We start from the raw sequence: 18281 nt of genomic DNA on the forward strand, positions 1-18281 counted from the left end.
GTGATTTCCCAGCACATGAAATAAATGATATCCAAAAATGAATTGTAAAATATCCAAACTAATGCATTTTTTTATCATATCTTTAAACTTATGCCTATTCTTTTTATATAACATTACAGCATTTATAATATTCAACTTTATAAAATTTCTGTTTATCCTTTTTGATGTTTTTAAGGGAACTGTTTCTTACTTGCTTATTTTGCTCCAATTCTAACTGCTTTGAACTCAGTTGGAACTCCAAAGTTTCTACCTCTTGCCGCAAGGATTCCAATTCTGCTTCCATGTCTTGTGTCTTTTGGTCTGCATCAGTATTTTGTTCCGCAATCATATCTTCTCTTTGTTTTAATTCTGACATCAAGTTCTTTATTTCTTTATCTTTTTCAACAATTTCAATTTTCACAGATTCCAAATAAGTATGATATTCTTTTGTTTTTGAATCAATTTTTGTTAATTGATCCTTTAATTCATCTATAATCTGATCTTTTTCAGTCAAAGTTGCACTTATTTTATCCTTTTCATTTTGTAATGCTGATAATTCATGTTCAATATCATGCATTTGTTTTTTGAGTTGATCTTTCTCTTGTTTAATAATTTCAAATGACTTCAAGGATTCAGATGATGATTCATCATATGATTGAATCTGTGAAGTTAACTCATTAATCTCTTTTTTTAGATTTTGTTTTTCAATAGTAAATTCTGCTTCAATATCTTGGACCCTTTTTAAACTGATCACATTTTCATTTCTTAAAGAACTTACCTCGTTTTCTAGCATAGATAATTGTTCACTTTTCTCTTCCATCTCTTTCGCATTTTTGCTCTCAATTTCACTTATTTCCATGTCTTTATTCTGAACATCAGACTTCATCTCATCAACCCTTGCCTCTAATTCTGAAACTATTTTCTCTAATTCATTAGATTTATGTTTGAATAACTCACTTTCTGATTCCAATCTCATATTTAACTGAACAAGAACAGTTTCCAAGTCTGATATCTTACAAATGTTCTCTTGCTTTTCAGTTAGCAATAAATCTTTATCCTGCTCTAAATCACTCAATCTTTTTCTAACGAGAACCAATTCTTCTTGATATTGATTAACATCTTTCTCCATTCTCCGAATGTGTTCAGTCATTTCACGAATGCCATTTTCTTTATCACAAATAGAACTTTCTAAGCGAGACTTGAAGTCATCTCTATCTTGTTCTGTTGACTGAATAACCTGGTGCATTTGAGAAACAGTTTTTTCAAAATCAGAAATTTTTTCCTCTAAAGCGTATTTTTCTTCTTCCAGTGCTTTACACAACTCATTAATAGCTAAGACTGATTTCTCTTTTTCACTTTCATTTGAATATAACATCTGTATGTTTGTCTCAAGTGCATCAATCTTTTGAGATAAACTATTTTTCTCTTCCAAAAGCAAATTTTTATTTGACATTAGATCTTGAACTTGTTCTTCTAATCTTGCCACTTCGACTCTGCTTTGGTCTTTTTGTGCATCAAGTCTTTCTTTTAATTCAGTAATTACATTATTATCATTTGAGTTCTTATTTACAAGAACAACAGTCTCGTTTTTCTGATGTTTTAAATCTAACAATAGTTGCTCCTTGTCTTTTTCAAGCTCTTGAATATTTGCTGTTGTTTCTTGCAGCAAAGCTTCCAATCTTTCAACATTCGATACTTTTTCAGACAACTGTTCCTGGACTTCTAAGTAAAGCTTTTCAGACGAATAAAGAGCTTCTTTCAATTTTAATTGATTGTCATTCAATTCTTTCAGCTTTTGAGTGAGATTTTCAATTTCTAAATCCTTTGAAGCATTTGAGCTCTTTTCAGTATTGAGACAATCAATTTTACTTTGAATCTCCTCTGTAGTCTTTCTTAATGCTTCCTCTAGATTTCCAATCTTAACTGTGTATTCTTCAATAGACATTTCTAAAGTCTCAATGACATGTTCTCTTTCAAAAACAGTATTCTTAATATCTTGAATGTGCGTTTCATATTTTTCTATCTCAGAAACTTTGATCTCTAATTCAGCCTTTGTGTCTTGATACAAAATATCAAGTTTCTCTTTTTCAGATGAAACACCCTCTAATTCAGATTCAATTTTGTATTTTGTTTCTTTGAGTCCAATTATTTCAAGTTTAACATTTTCCAATTCTGTTTTCATAGTTTCATGTTGATCAGAAACACATTCAAAGTCTTTTGTTTTATGATGCAAGTCTTCTTGAACTTCATACAGACTAGTTTCAAGTTTCTGAACTTCATTCAGCTGTTCATCTCGTTGCATTGTCATTTCAGATAATTTCATCCTCACAACCTCTTCAGTTTCTTTGAGATCATTAAATGTTTGCTGAAGCAAATCATATTCTTGGACAAGACAAGAATTTTCTGATTGAAAGTCATCAAAGCGAGCCTGAAGTTCATTAATTTCAACACATTTCAAAGAGAGCATACCCTGGAGACTTTCTTTTTCTAATTCAGTTTTTTGAACACTTTCTTTAAGTTTTTTAATAGCTTCAAAATTGCTTACCTCCTTTTCTTGAAGAACAAGAATATCATCAGCATGTTTCTGGCACTGTTTTTCTAACTCATTTTTTTCTCTTGCAAGATCTTCAACATTCTTTATTGTTTTCGAAAGAACATGTGTTGATTCTGTTAATTCAGTTTCTTTCTCGTGTAACTTATTTCTAAGTTGCTCAATTTGCTGTGAAATTTCTTCAATTTCCATTTTGATTTCTATATTTTGAGCTTGTGATTCACTAAGTTTTGATTGAAAGCTATCTAGACTTTCCTTGCAAGACACACTTTCCTCCAATATTTTATCCTTATCATTCATGAGAACAGACAATTCAAAACTTAATGCTTTATTCTGCTCCTCTAGATCAACTTTGCTGTATTGCAATTCAGAAAAGCTCTGGAGAATTTCTTTATTCTGATCACCCACTTCATTCAATCGTGTTTCTAAATTACCCACATCATTAAGTAGCTCTGTTGTTTTGTAATCAGCAGCTTTTAATTCAACTGTCAATGCATTTACTTTCTCTTCTTCAATTTTAATTTTATTATCCTTTTCAATCAAGGTTAATTTCAAGTGATTACTTTCTTTTAAACTCATCTCACATTTGTCATTCAAAATAACAATTTTATTTTTATGTTCTGAAACATCTTTTTCTAAACAGGAAACTTTTTCTTCCAGTTCTTCTTTCTCTTTCACAGCATCATCAAATTGTGCCTTCATAGAATCTAAAGTTCCATTTAAACTACCTTGTTTTTGTTCTAATTCAAAAATCGTTTGTTCAAGTTCTCTGTTTTCTTTTTCAGCTGAGCTTAATCTTCCATGAACATGAGTTAATGTTTCTTGCAGTTTATTTTCATTTTCATAACTCTCTTTAAGTGTTTCTTCTAAATTGTCTACATCTTCTTTCTTTTTCTTCAGCATTTCTTCGTAATCCCCAATTTTCTTCAACAGCACGTCTTTTTCAATGTTTGTGTCTGAAATAAGACTTTTAAACTTGTCTATCTGTGACTCCTTTTCATTAAATCCTTTCTTTAAGTAGTCCATATCATTCTCCAATTTTTGCAAATTCTTTGCTAAATCATCTTTATCTCTTTGTATTTTGCTGTTTTCTACTGTTAGAGCCTTCTCTTTTTCAGTCAACTCTAATATCCTGTTGTCCTTGTCACTAAGCACATTTTCCAGAGATTTAAATCTCTCTGAGAGATTTGATTCAGTTTTTGCTGCTGACTCATAGAATTCTTTAGCTCTTATGTTTTCATCTTTACTTCTTTCTAATTTCTCTTTCAAAAGTAACACTTCACTCTGCTTTTCATAAAACTGATCTTGAAAATGTTTTGTCTCTGCTTTCATTTTATGCAGTTCATCACTCAAATTTACAATATCTTTTGACCTTATTTCCATATCTTTCTCCATTGAAACTATTAGCAGAGCTTTAGAGCTCACTTCTTTATCAGATTTTTCAAGTTTCTCAGTTAGTTTTTGTTCGATTTCCAAAACATGAGATAAATTAGTTTCACTTCGAGAAAATTTATCTTCTAGGACTGACATATCTCTTTGCAAATGTAAAATTTGATTTCTTGAATTCTGAAGTTGTTCAGTAATGTCTTTATTTTCCTGTTCAAATTTTTTTACTTGTTGTTTGAGATTGTTTTCAGTGCTTTCTACTTTGTCTTCAAGCGATTGTCTTAATTTGTCCCTTTCTTGCAACTGTTCATTCAACTTTTCGTTTTCGTTGATCACACTTCTATGCTTATCATTTAAAGCTTGTAACTCTTTTTCGAGCTCATTGGTTTTACCTAACTCATTTTTTAATTTGTCATAAACTGATTTTTCATTCTCATTTTGTTTGTTAATTTTTATTTCAGCTTCAATAAATGCTTGCTCCTGTGTCTGAATGGTCAATTTCATCTGCTCACAATTCTGTTTAAGCTCGTCATTTTCTCTTTCCAACTTTGCTCCTTTCTGTAAGATTGTTTGCATCTCATTTTGAAATGTCTTCATTTGTTCTTTATACAGTTCTATTTGTGACCTCATTTCCAGGTGAACGCCGTCTTTAATCTTGAGGTCCTTTCTATATTCTTGTAACATTTCACTTGTTTCTTGCACCTGTTTACTTAATGACTCAGCCTCTTTTTCAATTGATTTTTTTCCTTTCTGTAACTGGTTATTTTCTTCTTCTAAATTGGAAACCACTGTTTTTAAGGCAGACACTGTTCGGTCATTAGAATTTTCTATATCACTTAATCTCCTAAGTTCTGTATTTTTGTCATTTAAAGCTTCTTCCAAACTCAAAATTTTATGTTTCATTTCTTCCTCATTTGATTGTAATTTGCTGATGAAAGTTTCAACAGTGTTAACTTTTTCTTTAGCAGTCATGGCTTTCTGTTGTAGCTCAAAGTTACAAGCTGTCAATGATTTCACTTCAGAACTCAACTGTTCTTTATCAGACATGCTGTTTTCAAGTTTCTCTCGCATGTTTGCCACAAGATGAGATACATCTTTCAGGATCAATGTGGAAGTAGAATCCAGATCTGGGATCTGTAAATATCGTAAACACATTAAAGATGTGAAGAACTCATACATAACTGAGAAGAGGCAGAAAGATGATATATTAATCGACTGAATACTACTGGTAATGGTTTCTCAAGTAATTTATAGCTACACAAACAATTCCTTGTCCCTTGTATTTCATGAAAATATCACAATAATCATTGTCACCTGAACATTAATTCATCCTTTAAAAGACTTTTTCTTCTCAAGATAAATATAAAAGGAGAAAAAACGCATCTAGCCACATATATCCATGTCAAAACTCTGACCCAACATAAACATCGACATTGTATAATGGATATGGTGTCCCCCTAGCAATCCAACTGTTTAATCTTGCTGTGGGAGCGTTCTTTAGATCTCCCTCATAGACGCCAAGTACTGATTCTAGTCCCAGGAAATGGACATTTTAAATAAGCCTTAGGCTTTTGATGCAATCGAGCTGAAGTAAATAGGTTTTAACTAAAGTAGCATACAGGTGAGACCTACCTCAGAAAACTCTGCACCAGTTTTTAGAGTATTGAGCCACTGGTATCCCGTGGTGAGGGCAGACAGTTTCCTCTCCAAGGTTGCCACATGGCTACCTTGCTCCCTTAACTCTGCTTGTACCTCCTGAAATTGTTGGCCTCTCTCTGACAGTTCCTGGGTCACCGCCTAAATAACATAATGTACAAACTGTAAAACATGAATACCTTAATGCCATAACTGAAAGAGGAAGTGTCTGATTTGTATATATATTTTTAAATTCATTTTCATTATCCACTAACCAACCATAGTTTGTATCATAGAATAGAAATGTGTCTATAGGACACAGATTTCTCTGATTAATGTAACTAAACACAGATCTAAATTTAGCCGTCAGATATTAGAGAACTTGACTTTGAAAGTAGTCATGGGGTTCTTGTGCACAACAAAAGACCAGATAATCTCTATTTTGACAGTGCTGTATTTTGAACTTAGCCCTTAAGGTTTGACCAGAAGAGTACCATGACTGTGTTTCTTGGCTGTAAGCAATTGTCTCACCTACAAGAACATAAGTGCCAACTGCATGCATGGTCAACTATTTTTACATTAAAGTCCTGTATTATGACTAACAACCACAACATTTGACTTTTACTTTGAAAGTTGCCACATAGTTCTAATGTGCAACATACCGTCTAAAATAGGTTAACATTTGTGACAAGTTAAACTTGAAATTATTCATGAATGGGGAAATTACAGTTAAGACAAGTTTCATAACAAACAGACTCACAGAATTATGTGACAGAGTGATTCCAATATTCTCACCCCACCACCTGCTTGAAGTGGGTTTATCAATATGTTACATGCAGTCTAAATTTTAAGATTAAGAACACAAGTGGTCACTGGCATTCATTTCTGCACACTGGCATTTATTAGGGGTTAATAAGTCACTTATCTTGATTGTTAATTTATTCCGCACAACAAGAAATAATTAATTGCATAACTTTACAGTTCTGTTTTAAGTAACACATCAGCGGTGTAAAACATTGATAAAAGCAACTCGCCCTGCTGGGCCACCAGCTTGTAAAAGCAGGTCGCCCATACTGATTTTGTGGTCGCCCCTAATTTTTCACAGCAAATATGTATTATTAATATTTGTTTTAAAAACAATACAATTGTTTACTTGACAAGCTATTCTAATTATGGCTGTAAACATAAACCATGTGTTGACTTGTGTTAATAAACAATATGACCAAAAATTGTCACTTTTATATTCAATAAAACTATCCAGTTTGAAACGTATACCTGACGTTTTCTTTTTGACTGCTTGTAATTCCTTTGTTCTAGCTTTCTTTGTTTATTTGGTCAGATTTTGGTGTATCACTATCTTTATTATCCTAACAGTTATTTGCTCCTAAAAAGTTATGAATGTCGATTTGTTTGGACGATGACATAATGCGGGAATATAGACAGTGTCCCGATAAACATTATCCCACGCGCACTGCAGACTGGTTACAGTTCCAGCATAAAGCGCAGTATTTCTATCGTTATTAAACGACTGCACAGTCTATTAACATGACCTTCAGACTAGCACATGTTTATAACCTTATCAAAGCACTGGCTGACCTAGTTATGCGGTCGCCCAGTCGGGCGAGTATTTTGGAGATTCCATTCGCCCGAGGCTAAAATACAGTCGCCAATGCGAGTGGGCGACCGTTATTTTACACTCCTGCACATTTATCTGTAAGTGCTTAATTAAATCACATGTTCTTAATAAAGACATCATAAAACTCCACAAACATTTTCAGGGCAGTAGTTACTTTTACTGTCAGCTCGTAATAAACAGTATAGGAAACAAAATCAATAAAACACTAGATAAATTATAAAAGCTGGGGTCCCCGCCTTGGAACGTTCAAAGCAAAGATTAAGAGGAGTAAACTGGTTAAAGGGCTAGCATAACCACACAGCCAAGAATTAACTAAACAAGAAACCGTCGGAGACGGCTGATGCTCCCCAAAGTTTTTTTTTGTCACAATATTGCACTATATATTCAGATAAAAGGAAACATCTTGAGGGGCATAACTTTGAACAATAATACGATGGATGGTTAAGCAACTTAAGCTTCCCATAAAGCTTCATTGAATTCCAGTCAGTAGTTTGGGGGACAAGAATTGCACTATATGTACAGTTAATGGAAAATTTCAAAGGGCCATAACTCTGTGAAAAATCATCCGACCAGAACCCGCTGATAATATGCACATCTCCTCTTGGTAGTGAAGCTTCCCATATAAAGTTTCATTGAATTCCGGTAATTAGTTGCTGAGAAATAGCCCGGACAAATATTGTGCACGTAAGGAAGGACACACGGACAGACGAAGCGGCGACTATATGCTCCGCCAAATAATTTTTGGGGGAGCATAAAAATGTGTTTAACTCTATAATACTTCTGTAGCATTCTAAACTGTCCTCGTAAATTGTAATTTTATCACAATTTGTTCTATATTTATACTTAATATTCTCACATTGAGTGATTGTTTCAGTTGTGAGTTTTCCGTCTGTACTCTCTCCATCTCCACAATTGGAACAGATTCCTTCTTCAGCACACTGAATGAGTCTGTCTCCTGCCTTAGACTTTCAACCTGCACAAAACAAAGACTTAGTTACAGGGGGAACTGATTTCTTCCTAATCACTCTAATCCAGTCCATCTCCTGCCTTTTACATAGACATGGGATGATACCTTACAAGATAGACAACACTAGGTTGAAAAGCTTTCATGTGATTATACCATGCAACACAAACAATTGTTCAGGCAAAATAATGGTAACAAGCAAATTCGTTGAATTGATATCCCCCGCAAATATGCTTCTGGACACAAAATGATATTTTTGACACTCAAAAGCATTTTTTAAAGATACAAAGGGCCATAACTCTGTTATAAACAGATGGTGTACAATGCCATTTTGCGTGCATTATCCTTTTATCCATATATATACTCATACCAAGTTTCAATTAACTCTACCAAAGCACTTCCAAGATATGGCTCCGGACACACAAAAAAGCATTTTTTCAAGACACAAAGAGCCATTACTCTGTTATTAACAGATGGTGTACAATGCCATTTGGCGTGCATCATCCTCTTATCCATATATATATATATATATACTCATACCAAGTTTCAATGAAATCCACCAAAGCACTTCCAAGGTATGGCTCCGGACGGACGGAATGACGGACGGAAATATGGACAGACAATGCCAAAACAATATCCCTCTGCCTATGGCGGGGAATAATTATGTGCTTAGCCTTGATATTAAATACCCACTGAAATAGGCATTTTTTTGTATCAGTAATAACATCTGACTTCTTATTTAACTCACTATGACTGATGCCGTGAGATGATTTTAATGCTGTTTAATCCATAAATTAATAATTCAACAAACCAAGCAAATTTTTTTTTTATAATTTATTAATGTAAAAATATTTATTGAATATATAAATGTATATATCCTTATCTCCAACCAGGACAAGAAACTAAGTTCCAACCTCACTCTGAAGTGTGTCCCTCTCATTGGTGGTAATCAGCAGGTGCTCCTGTGCCAACAGCAGGTCCTTGCTGAGCTGACCTAGTTTCTCCTGCAGGGCCTCTCGCTCTTTTTTCACTTCCTCTAGACTGGTGCCCAGAGATGCTGCATTAGTCTGGAGCTCATTTATCCTCATTTCATTCTCTAGCACAATCTTGTCATACCTAACATAAAAAACAAATAAATCATTCATGTTAGTTTAAGAATGTTTCAATTAGTTTTAGTGTAAAATAAGGCTTGGCTTTAGTGCAACCTACCTGTTGGAGGAGAGCCAATAGACAAGTGTGAAGTGGGCATAAGGCCTTAAACGAGAACCGCAGAGATTAAACTATTCTCTACTAGAAGGAATTCAAAATAATTTAAGGTTGTTTGAGAAACATATTTATTTTCTTGGTACATTAATATGACACACTTTTTTCATTGAAAATATTTTCAAGACAAAAGGTATATTTACATATTTAAACCATTTATAAATTGGATCATTAATTTATGGGGGGACAACTCTAATGAAACAAGCAAATTTGTTGAATTGATATTCCCCCCCCCCCCCCCAATATGTTTCTGGACACAAAAGTGTTATATTTGACATTAATTTTTTTTTAAATTTTTTTTTAGATACAAAGAGCCATAACTCCGTTATTAACAGACGGTGTACAATGCCATTTGGCATGCATCATCCTCTTATCCATATATATACTCATACCAAGTTTCAATGAAATCCGCCAAAGCATTTCCAAGATATGTCTCCGGCACAAAAATGCCGGACGGACGGAAGGACAGAAAGACGGACGAAAAGACGGACGGAAAAACGGAAAACGCCAAAACAATATCCCTCCGCCTATGGCGAGGGAAAACAATGCAGTTAGCAAGAAGCTGGTTGTCTCTCCTGCAAAATAGGCTGTCTATAAGAGGTAAATAAGTCACTTGTAAATTCCAGTAACAGCTCCTGACAAACACATTACATTAGGTGAAAAGTCAAATAAGTTTCAAATGAAACAGTTCTTGTTGTTTTACTGAGTTAAGAACAGGTACAATAATTAACATTTGATGTATGTTCACATTATAAGTCGGGCCAACATTTCAAGAAAATGTGAGAATGAAAATCATCATCAGTAAATTTCATGAAGATTTGACTTAAAGTGTGACATTAAAAGAGTTAACAAGCTTTTTTTTTTATTTGATAGTTTCAAACTCAGGTGAGATACCAATAGAACAAATGTTATGACAAAGTTCCATTTAGATTGAACTAAAAAAATGACTTCTTGAGCATTAATAGTGTTTCAATATAGCTTAAAAATGAAAACTACCCTGCCCACAGGCAGCCATGTCCAACAATCAGGATCATTTACGAAATTGGCCAAGATATAATAAGAAAAAATGTTCTGACCATACATCATGAAAAATAAACTAAATACGTGACTTCAATAGTGTTAACAAGGTTTCACTTTTGCCATATAAGGAAAACTGTCCGGTGCCCTGGCAGCAATGTTGTTCAACAGACAGGAACCATTTTCAAACACAACCAAGTTATCATTATGTTCAGACCAAGTTAAATGAAGATTCAGGGGTTTTTTTGGCCCGATTTTATAGCCGAAATTCGGCTATGTTCCCAACCCCAGTATACTTTTTTCCCAAAATGTGGCATAAAATTCCCAATTTCCAAAAAAAAAAAAAAAAAAAAAAAAATTATTATTTTTTTTTTTTAGAAAGAAGTGTCTAATGCGTATTTCATCTCAATTTTAATTCAATTACATCTAACATAATATTGATTTTGTTCTTTCAATTTGAATGATTATAAAGAGTTATATCAAATTTAGTATTTCCCTTATCAGTGGACTTTTAGTTTGGAATAAAAAGGCTTATGAATTTATTTTCACAATTTCATGTAAATGCTGATAAAATTCCCAATTCCAAAGCCATGGGCTATCTTCCCAAAAAGTGGGAAAAAAACCCTGGAAGATTGGACTAGAAATGTGACTACTTGAGTGTGTTCAAGGTAATGCTTACAACGCAAGACATGAAAAGGTTGTGCTCAAGTGAGCTAACAATGTGTATTATGTTCAAAATATTCCTTTATCTGCCCTTTAGCTGACACTTGTTTCATAATGAAATCCGATCTCCATTTAGTAAAGCAATGATAAGATTTATCTTTGACATTCAAAAGACTTGGCCTATGGTGATAAAAAGCTTGTTAGTATGAATTTCACATTGATATTTACGTGTGTATACGGTCTCCTGAGATATGAAGTGTAAAACAAGAGTGCCAAACTGTCACAAGATACGCCCGTTCCAAGGTTTTAGACACCATGCTCAATGCTTGAAATGCACTAAGTGACCTCGAGACCTAGTTATTGACCCGGCATGACCCATATTTAAACTTGACCTAGATATCATTTAGATGTAACATCTGACTTATTTGGTGAAGATCAGATGAAAACTACTTCAATTAGAGAGCGGATACCATGCTAAATGCTTGAAATGCACTATGTGACCCCGTGACCTCGTTTTTGACCTGGCATGACCCGTATTCGAACTTGACCTATATATCATCTAGACACTTTCTGACCAAATTAGGTGAAGATCAGATGAAAACTACTTCAACAAGCAAATTCGATGAATTGACATCCCCCGCCAATATGCTTCTGGACACAAAAGTGTTATATTTGACACTTAAAAAAGCATTTTTTAAAGATACAAAGGGCCATAACTCCATTATTAACAGATGGTGTACAATGCCATTTGACGTGCATCATCCTCTTATTCATATATATAATCATACCAAGTTTCAATGAAATCAGCCAAAGCACTTCCAAGATATGGCTCCGGACACACAAAAAAAAGCACTTTTTCAAGATAAAAAGGGCCATAACTCCATTATTAACAGATGATGTATATTGCCATTTGATGTGCATCATGCCCTTATCCATATATACACTCATACCAAGTTTAAATAAAATCTGCCAGAGCACTTCCAAGATATGGCTCCGGACGGACGGAAAGACGGACAGAAAGACGGACAGCAGGACGGACAACGCCAAAACAATATCCCTCCGCCTATGGCGGGGGATAATTAGAGAGCGGGCACCATGCTTAATGCTTGAAATGCACTATGTGACCTTGTGACCTCGTTCTTGACCCGGCATGACCCATATTCGAACTTGACCTATATATCATCTAGACACAACTTCTGACCAAATTAGGTGAAGATCAGATGAAAACTACTTCAACTAGAGAGCAGACACCATGCTTAATGCTTGAAATGCACTAAGTAACCTCGTGAACTAGTTTTTGACCTGGCATGACCCATATTTGAACTTGACCTAAATATGATCTAGACACAACTTCTGACCAAATTAGGTGAAGATCGGGTGAAAACTACTTCAACTAGAGAGCAGACACCATGCCTAATCCTTGAAATGAACTAAGTGACCCCGTGACCTAGTTTTTGACTCGGCATGACCAACATTCGAACTTGACCTAGATATTGTCAAGACACAACTTCTGACCAAGTTTGGTGAAGATTTGATGAAAACTGTTTGAATTACCGTAGAGAGCGGACACTGCTGTGGAAGCCGCCTGCCAAGGGTGAAACTATAATACGTCCCGTTTAAAAAAAGGGGCGTATAAAAAGGATGTAGCATAACTTTATCATCACTTTCAACACGTATACCAAGTTTCATAATTATATTTTATGTACTTTTAAAGATATTTTTTTGCAAAAGGACAGACAGAAAAATGGGTGAACAGAGCATGGGATCGACTGACAGACAAAAAGACAACATATTGCCAAATAATTATACCAAAAAATTGTTTTAGACCATGATAAAGGTAAAAATCTAAAGGTAAATTTAATAAACCAGTAAGCTAACATAGAAAGGTAAGAAAAGAGGTAAGCTTTATATGCATTTCTTGACACTCCATTGTTTCAATTCACAATCTCCTGATTTCCAGAAGAATGCAGGATCAAATACACATGTATACCACAATGTCATGAGCTCCCATATTTAAAATATGTTACTTAAATGTTTGCAATTACATAAACTTCCAAACACATGAACCTTTCAAAAACTTAAGACTTCATAAAAGCAAGAACCATATTTTTAACTTCAATCTAAATATAACTATTTTAATAAAATGTTGCAACTTGATTGGTTTATACATGAATGCTATCTTAGTAATGTTTGCAATTGTATTTTCGGCATGTCAGATTACTCAAACAAAAATGATTTGAAACAATGTAACTTAAACATATGACACCTTATAAAGGCAAATGTGAAAGATGGGGAAAAAAAGGCCTAAGTTACTTTTTCTCAAGGTCATGGTGTGTTTGTCGTAGGTCCCGCAACTCTTGCTGGACGTTTGCTAGCTGGGACTCGAGGGCTGTTACCTGGCCTCGAGACTCGGCTACCGATTGCTGAAGAGCAACAGAACCATTGACATATAAGTCAAAGTTTCAAATTAACAAACATATCCGATGGTATAATGGTATAATGAAAATGTAGTCTTGTTTTTACTGAGGGGTAATAGATTGTTATTAATATTAAAATTTTTGAGAGTGGTTATAACTGTTTCTACTCTGGAAATAGACCAGGAAAAAAAAACAGACTCTTCTATTATAATCTTTTCTGGCTAAATATACATGCAGGAATTTAAATGATATTTACATGTTATCTTTTTTAGACAGTACACAAGAATCATCAACAAGAGGGCCATGATGGCCCTGAATCGCTCACCTGACTCATTAAGATCAGATGAAAACTATGACCTCTATTGTCTACACAATGTTTTTCTATGATTTGACCTAGTGACCTAGTTCCTGACTCTAGATGACCCAAATACAATCCCAATCCAGATTTCATCAAGATAAACATTCTGACCACAGTTCATAAATATTGGATGAAAACTGTGACCTCTATTGTCAACACAAGGTTTTTCTATTTATTTGACCTAGATTTTTACCCCAGATGACCCAAATGCAATCCCACCCAGATTTCATCAAGAATTCTGACCAAATTTCATAAAGGTTGGATGAAAACTGTGATCTCTAATATCTACACAAGGTTTTTCTATTATTTGACCTAGTGACCTAGTTTTTGACCCCAGATGACCCAAATAAAATCCCAACCCAGATTTCATCAAGATAAACATTCTGACCAAATTTCATAAAGATTGGATGAAAACTGTGACCTCTATTGTCTACAGAAGGTTGTTCTATTATTTGACCTAGTGACCTTGTTTTTGACCCCAGATGACCCAAATACAATCCCAAACCGGATTTCATCAAGATAAACATTTTGACCAAATTTCATCAAGATTGGATGCAAACTGTGACCTCTACTGTCTACACAAACAAATTGTTGACGGACGGACGCACGGACACACGCAGGCACGCACAACGGACGCCGGACATCACACGATCACATAAGCTCACCGTGTCACTTCATGACAGGTGACCTAAAAATATGTGTCGGAGATAAACATGAACAGTTGTGGTTAAAATCCCATAGAAACAAGGGCTGTTTGTAAAAACATGCATTCCCCCCTATATGGGCTATAAGTTGTAGTAGCAGCCATTTGGAATACGTTTTTTGTCACTGTGAATGGTGGTGGTGGTGGTGGTGGTGGTGGTGGTGGTGTAGTAGTAGAAGGTAGTAGTAGTAGTAGTAGTAGTAGTAGTAGTAGTAGTAATAGTAGTTGTAGTAGTAGAAGTAGTAGTAGTAGTAGTAGTAGTATAGTAGTAGTAGTAGTAGTAGTAGTAGTAGTAGTAGAAAGTAGTAGTAGTAGTAGTAGTAGTAGAAGTAGTAGTAGTAGTAGTAGTAGAAGTAGTAGTAGTAGTAGTAGTAAGTACTAGTAGTAGTAGTAGTAATAGTAGTAGTAGTAGTAGTAGTAGTAGGGTAAAGTCGTAGTAGTAGTAGTAGTAGTAGTAGTGGCAGTAGTAGTAGAAGTAGTAATGGTGGTGGTGGTGGTGGTGGTGGTGGTGGTAGTAGTACTAGTATTAGTAGTACTAGTAGTAGTAGTAGAAGTAGTAGTAGTAGTAGTAGTAGTAGTAGTAGTAGTAGTAGTAGTAGTAGTAGTAGTAGTAGTGGTAGTAGTAGTAGTAGAAGTAGTAGTAGTAGTAGTAGTAGTAGTAGAAGAAGTAGTAGTAGTAGTAGTAGTAGTAGTAGTAGTAGTAGTAGTAGTAGTAGTAGTAGTAGTAGAAGTAGTAGTGGTAGTAGTAGTAGAAGTAGTAGTAGTAGTAGTAGTAGTAGTAGAAGAAGTAGTAGTAGTAGTAGTAGTAGTAGTAGTAGTAGTAGTAGTAGTAGTAGTAGCAGTAGCAGTAGCAGAAGCAGTAGCAGCATTACAAGACCAATACTTAAGAATGATCAAATGGGAAAAGGTAACCTAGAACTGGCAGTAAATATGGGGCTCATTTACAGGTCAGATTTGGAATCTCTGCTGTAAAATGAGATTTTGAATGAATTAAAGGGAGGCAAATCTGTAATAAAAAGAACATGCATAAACCGTAGTTGTTTCCCTTGTTTGAACCATGCTAAATCCTTACAAGTTTGGAAAGAATTGGATGAAAAATTTGGACTTTATTGCATAAACACCATTTTCTCAATTCAAGGGGAGGTAATTCTGTACTTCATGGACCAATAATGCTCATTTTTTGTAGAGTTCGTGTCCTCATTGATATATAGACAATGTGCAAATTTGGAAAGGATCGGACAAAAAATGTGGAAGATTTTTGAAAGTTTTCACAAAATAGGCAAAAACGAATAAACATGCAAAGTTCAACGAGCTCCTGCGGCCATGTTTTTTGACGAATCAAATTTCTTTGAACAACTTTTTCAGGGGAGCCTTCAAAGGTCATCCCTGTGAATTTTTTTGAAAATCTGATGAGCGGTTTCTGACAAGAAGATTTTTTAAGGTTTTTACCATATATGGTCATGGCGGCCATCTTGGTTATGTGATCAAATTTTTTTTAACAATTCTTTTGTCCCATGACCTAGGGATGCTCCACATGAAATTTAGTTGAAATTGGCTCAATGGTTTAGTAGAAGAAGATGTTTACAAATTGTTTACAGACAGACAGACAGACAGACAGACAGATGGACGGACGGACGGACGCCGGACGGTGAGTGATCACAATAGCTCACCCCGAGCTATCGCTCAGGTGAGCTAATAAAAAGTGCACAATTAATAAGATCAACACACACAGCATTGTATATTATTTTTCGATATCGAAAATTTAAATTCCAGTAGTAAATTTTTTCAGATTTTCAATTTCAGAATATGGGCTTGTTAATTTGTTTATATAGGCTGGTTGCTAAATTATTTTGGTCTCTGGGAAATAAAACATTTATGACTTGCTTGATCAAAGCTGATTTCAATGACAGGTTTATAGCATTTATTTAAACTATAAGAAAAAAGAATTCAGACAAGTCAAATTGTTTCATTAAGTTATATTTAACCACTCCCTACTCATGAACAAAGTGCAAATGGCTATAAGCAACCAGCATTAAACCAAAAAAGCCTGCGAGTAACTCGAAGCCTGTTGATGTTTTATGCTGTTTACTACTCATCAGTATCTAAGGGTTGGAAATGAAGCCTTTAGAATAGAAATGTTGATTGTTTTATTAATTTTATTTTCTAAAAAACTACAAACAGTTTGAAGTGCGTATTGGAGTGGTTCAGGTTAACCCTTTACCACTTGCATATTTTCAGGCATGTGTAGTCTCTTAGAAAGTTATATTTAATTTAAGACCTTTCTTACTAGATTCAAGTTTTAGAGCTTCATTTCCAACCATTATTTACGGATGAGCAGCAAACAGCGTAAAACCTGAACAGACTGCGAGTTACTCGCAGGCTGTTCTGGTTTTATGCTGTTTGCTTCTAAGTGGGAAAGGGTTAAATAAGGAAGTAAAAGCACATGGAGCCCACCTGGAAGACATGTTTCTGCTGTTCTAGAGCCTCCAGCCTATCTTCAAGGTCAGTGCGGGCATTCTCCGTGGAGACAAGGTCCTCCTCCAGGTGTTGATGTTCCATTAGGCTGCTTGCGTCGTTGGGAGTCGATGAGAATGGGCCTCGAGTGGAAGAGTCCTACATCAAATTATTGATAATAAAGAATTATTTTTTTTTTTAATAAGCAGAATATACTTGCTTTCTTAAATTGTATAGCTTCTGGTTGCCAGGTCGTACAAATTGTTCATCTTAGGAAGAAGAGGAATGAATTTCTGGACATAAAAAGCAAAATGATGCCAAGCAGTCTCAGAAGAGACTTGATTCTATGCAACAAAACATGTAACTGGAGAAGCATTTGACAACACATAGCAACCATTATTGGTAACAAAACTTGATCATAAAAATACTGTAACACCACACAGTTTTGTCAAAGACATGGCAGCCATGCCTTACCATGGCTAAGTTTAAGGTCACCTAATTCAGATATAAATGGGAGTTAAAATTAAGGTATGCTTTAATAGGAACTGCAAGCCTTTTCTAGGCATATCAACATAAACAGACAATTCTCAAATCGAAATCGTTAAAAAAAGCATAATTTGATAAAAATACTTTCAATTTGATTTTTTTGTTTAGTGTGTCTGCTAATTATTATATCTGAATTTTATTTCAATTACACCTAAGATTTTATGTTATAATTGTAACAAGACTATTGTCAAGCAATATAAGTCCCCTACCGGCTCCACCATTATCTGAAATTCCAGTTTTTTTATATATATTTGTTGCCATAGCAACCAAAATTTTTTATTTAGGAACAAAATGAAATGACGTGCATAATGTCCATATTGCCATCTATCCATGTTTCAAGTTTCATGAAAAAATATTAAGAACTTTAAAAGTTATTGCAGGATCCAGAAAACCACCATTTTCAGCAGTATTTCTAGTCTATTTGTTGCCATAGCAACCAGAATTTTTGACGTCGGAACGAAATGAAATGACATGCATAATGTCCATATTGCCATCTATCCTTGTTTAGAGGTTACATGAAAAAATATTAAGAACTTTAAAAGTTATCGCAGGATCCAGAAAATCACCATTTTCAGCAGTATTTCTAGTCTATTTGTTGCCATAGCAACCAGAATTTTTTACGTCAGAACGAAATGACGTGCATAATGTCCATATTGCCATCTATCCATGTTTCAAGTTTCATGAAAAAATATTAAGAACTTTAAAAGTT

The 18281-nt window shown here is 34.6% G+C and overlaps 1 protein-coding gene across 6 annotated transcripts in view; it reads right to left on the bottom strand.

Annotated features, from left to right (window-relative positions):
- The window catches only part of LOC127860289 (FYVE and coiled-coil domain-containing protein 1-like), a 63973-nt gene that overhangs the window by 38874 nt on the left and 6818 nt on the right, over positions 1 to 18281 (bottom strand). For all 6 annotated transcript variants that reach the window (XM_052398280.1, XM_052398281.1, XM_052398282.1 and 3 more), the window contains 6 exons: positions 17027 to 17185; positions 13408 to 13517; positions 9066 to 9267; positions 8044 to 8160; positions 5549 to 5713; positions 191 to 5050 (listed from right to left, as the gene is read on the bottom strand). In XM_052398280.1, the coding sequence (XP_052254240.1) occupies positions 191 to 5050; positions 5549 to 5713; positions 8044 to 8160; positions 9066 to 9267; positions 13408 to 13517; positions 17027 to 17185 (5613 nt within the window). The remainder of the gene's footprint in view (positions 1 to 190; positions 5051 to 5548; positions 5714 to 8043; positions 8161 to 9065; positions 9268 to 13407; positions 13518 to 17026; positions 17186 to 18281) is intronic.

This window comes from Dreissena polymorpha, chromosome 15 (assembly GCF_020536995.1).
Source record: "Dreissena polymorpha isolate Duluth1 chromosome 15, UMN_Dpol_1.0, whole genome shotgun sequence".
Lineage (NCBI taxonomy): Eukaryota > Metazoa > Mollusca > Bivalvia > Myida > Dreissenidae > Dreissena > Dreissena polymorpha.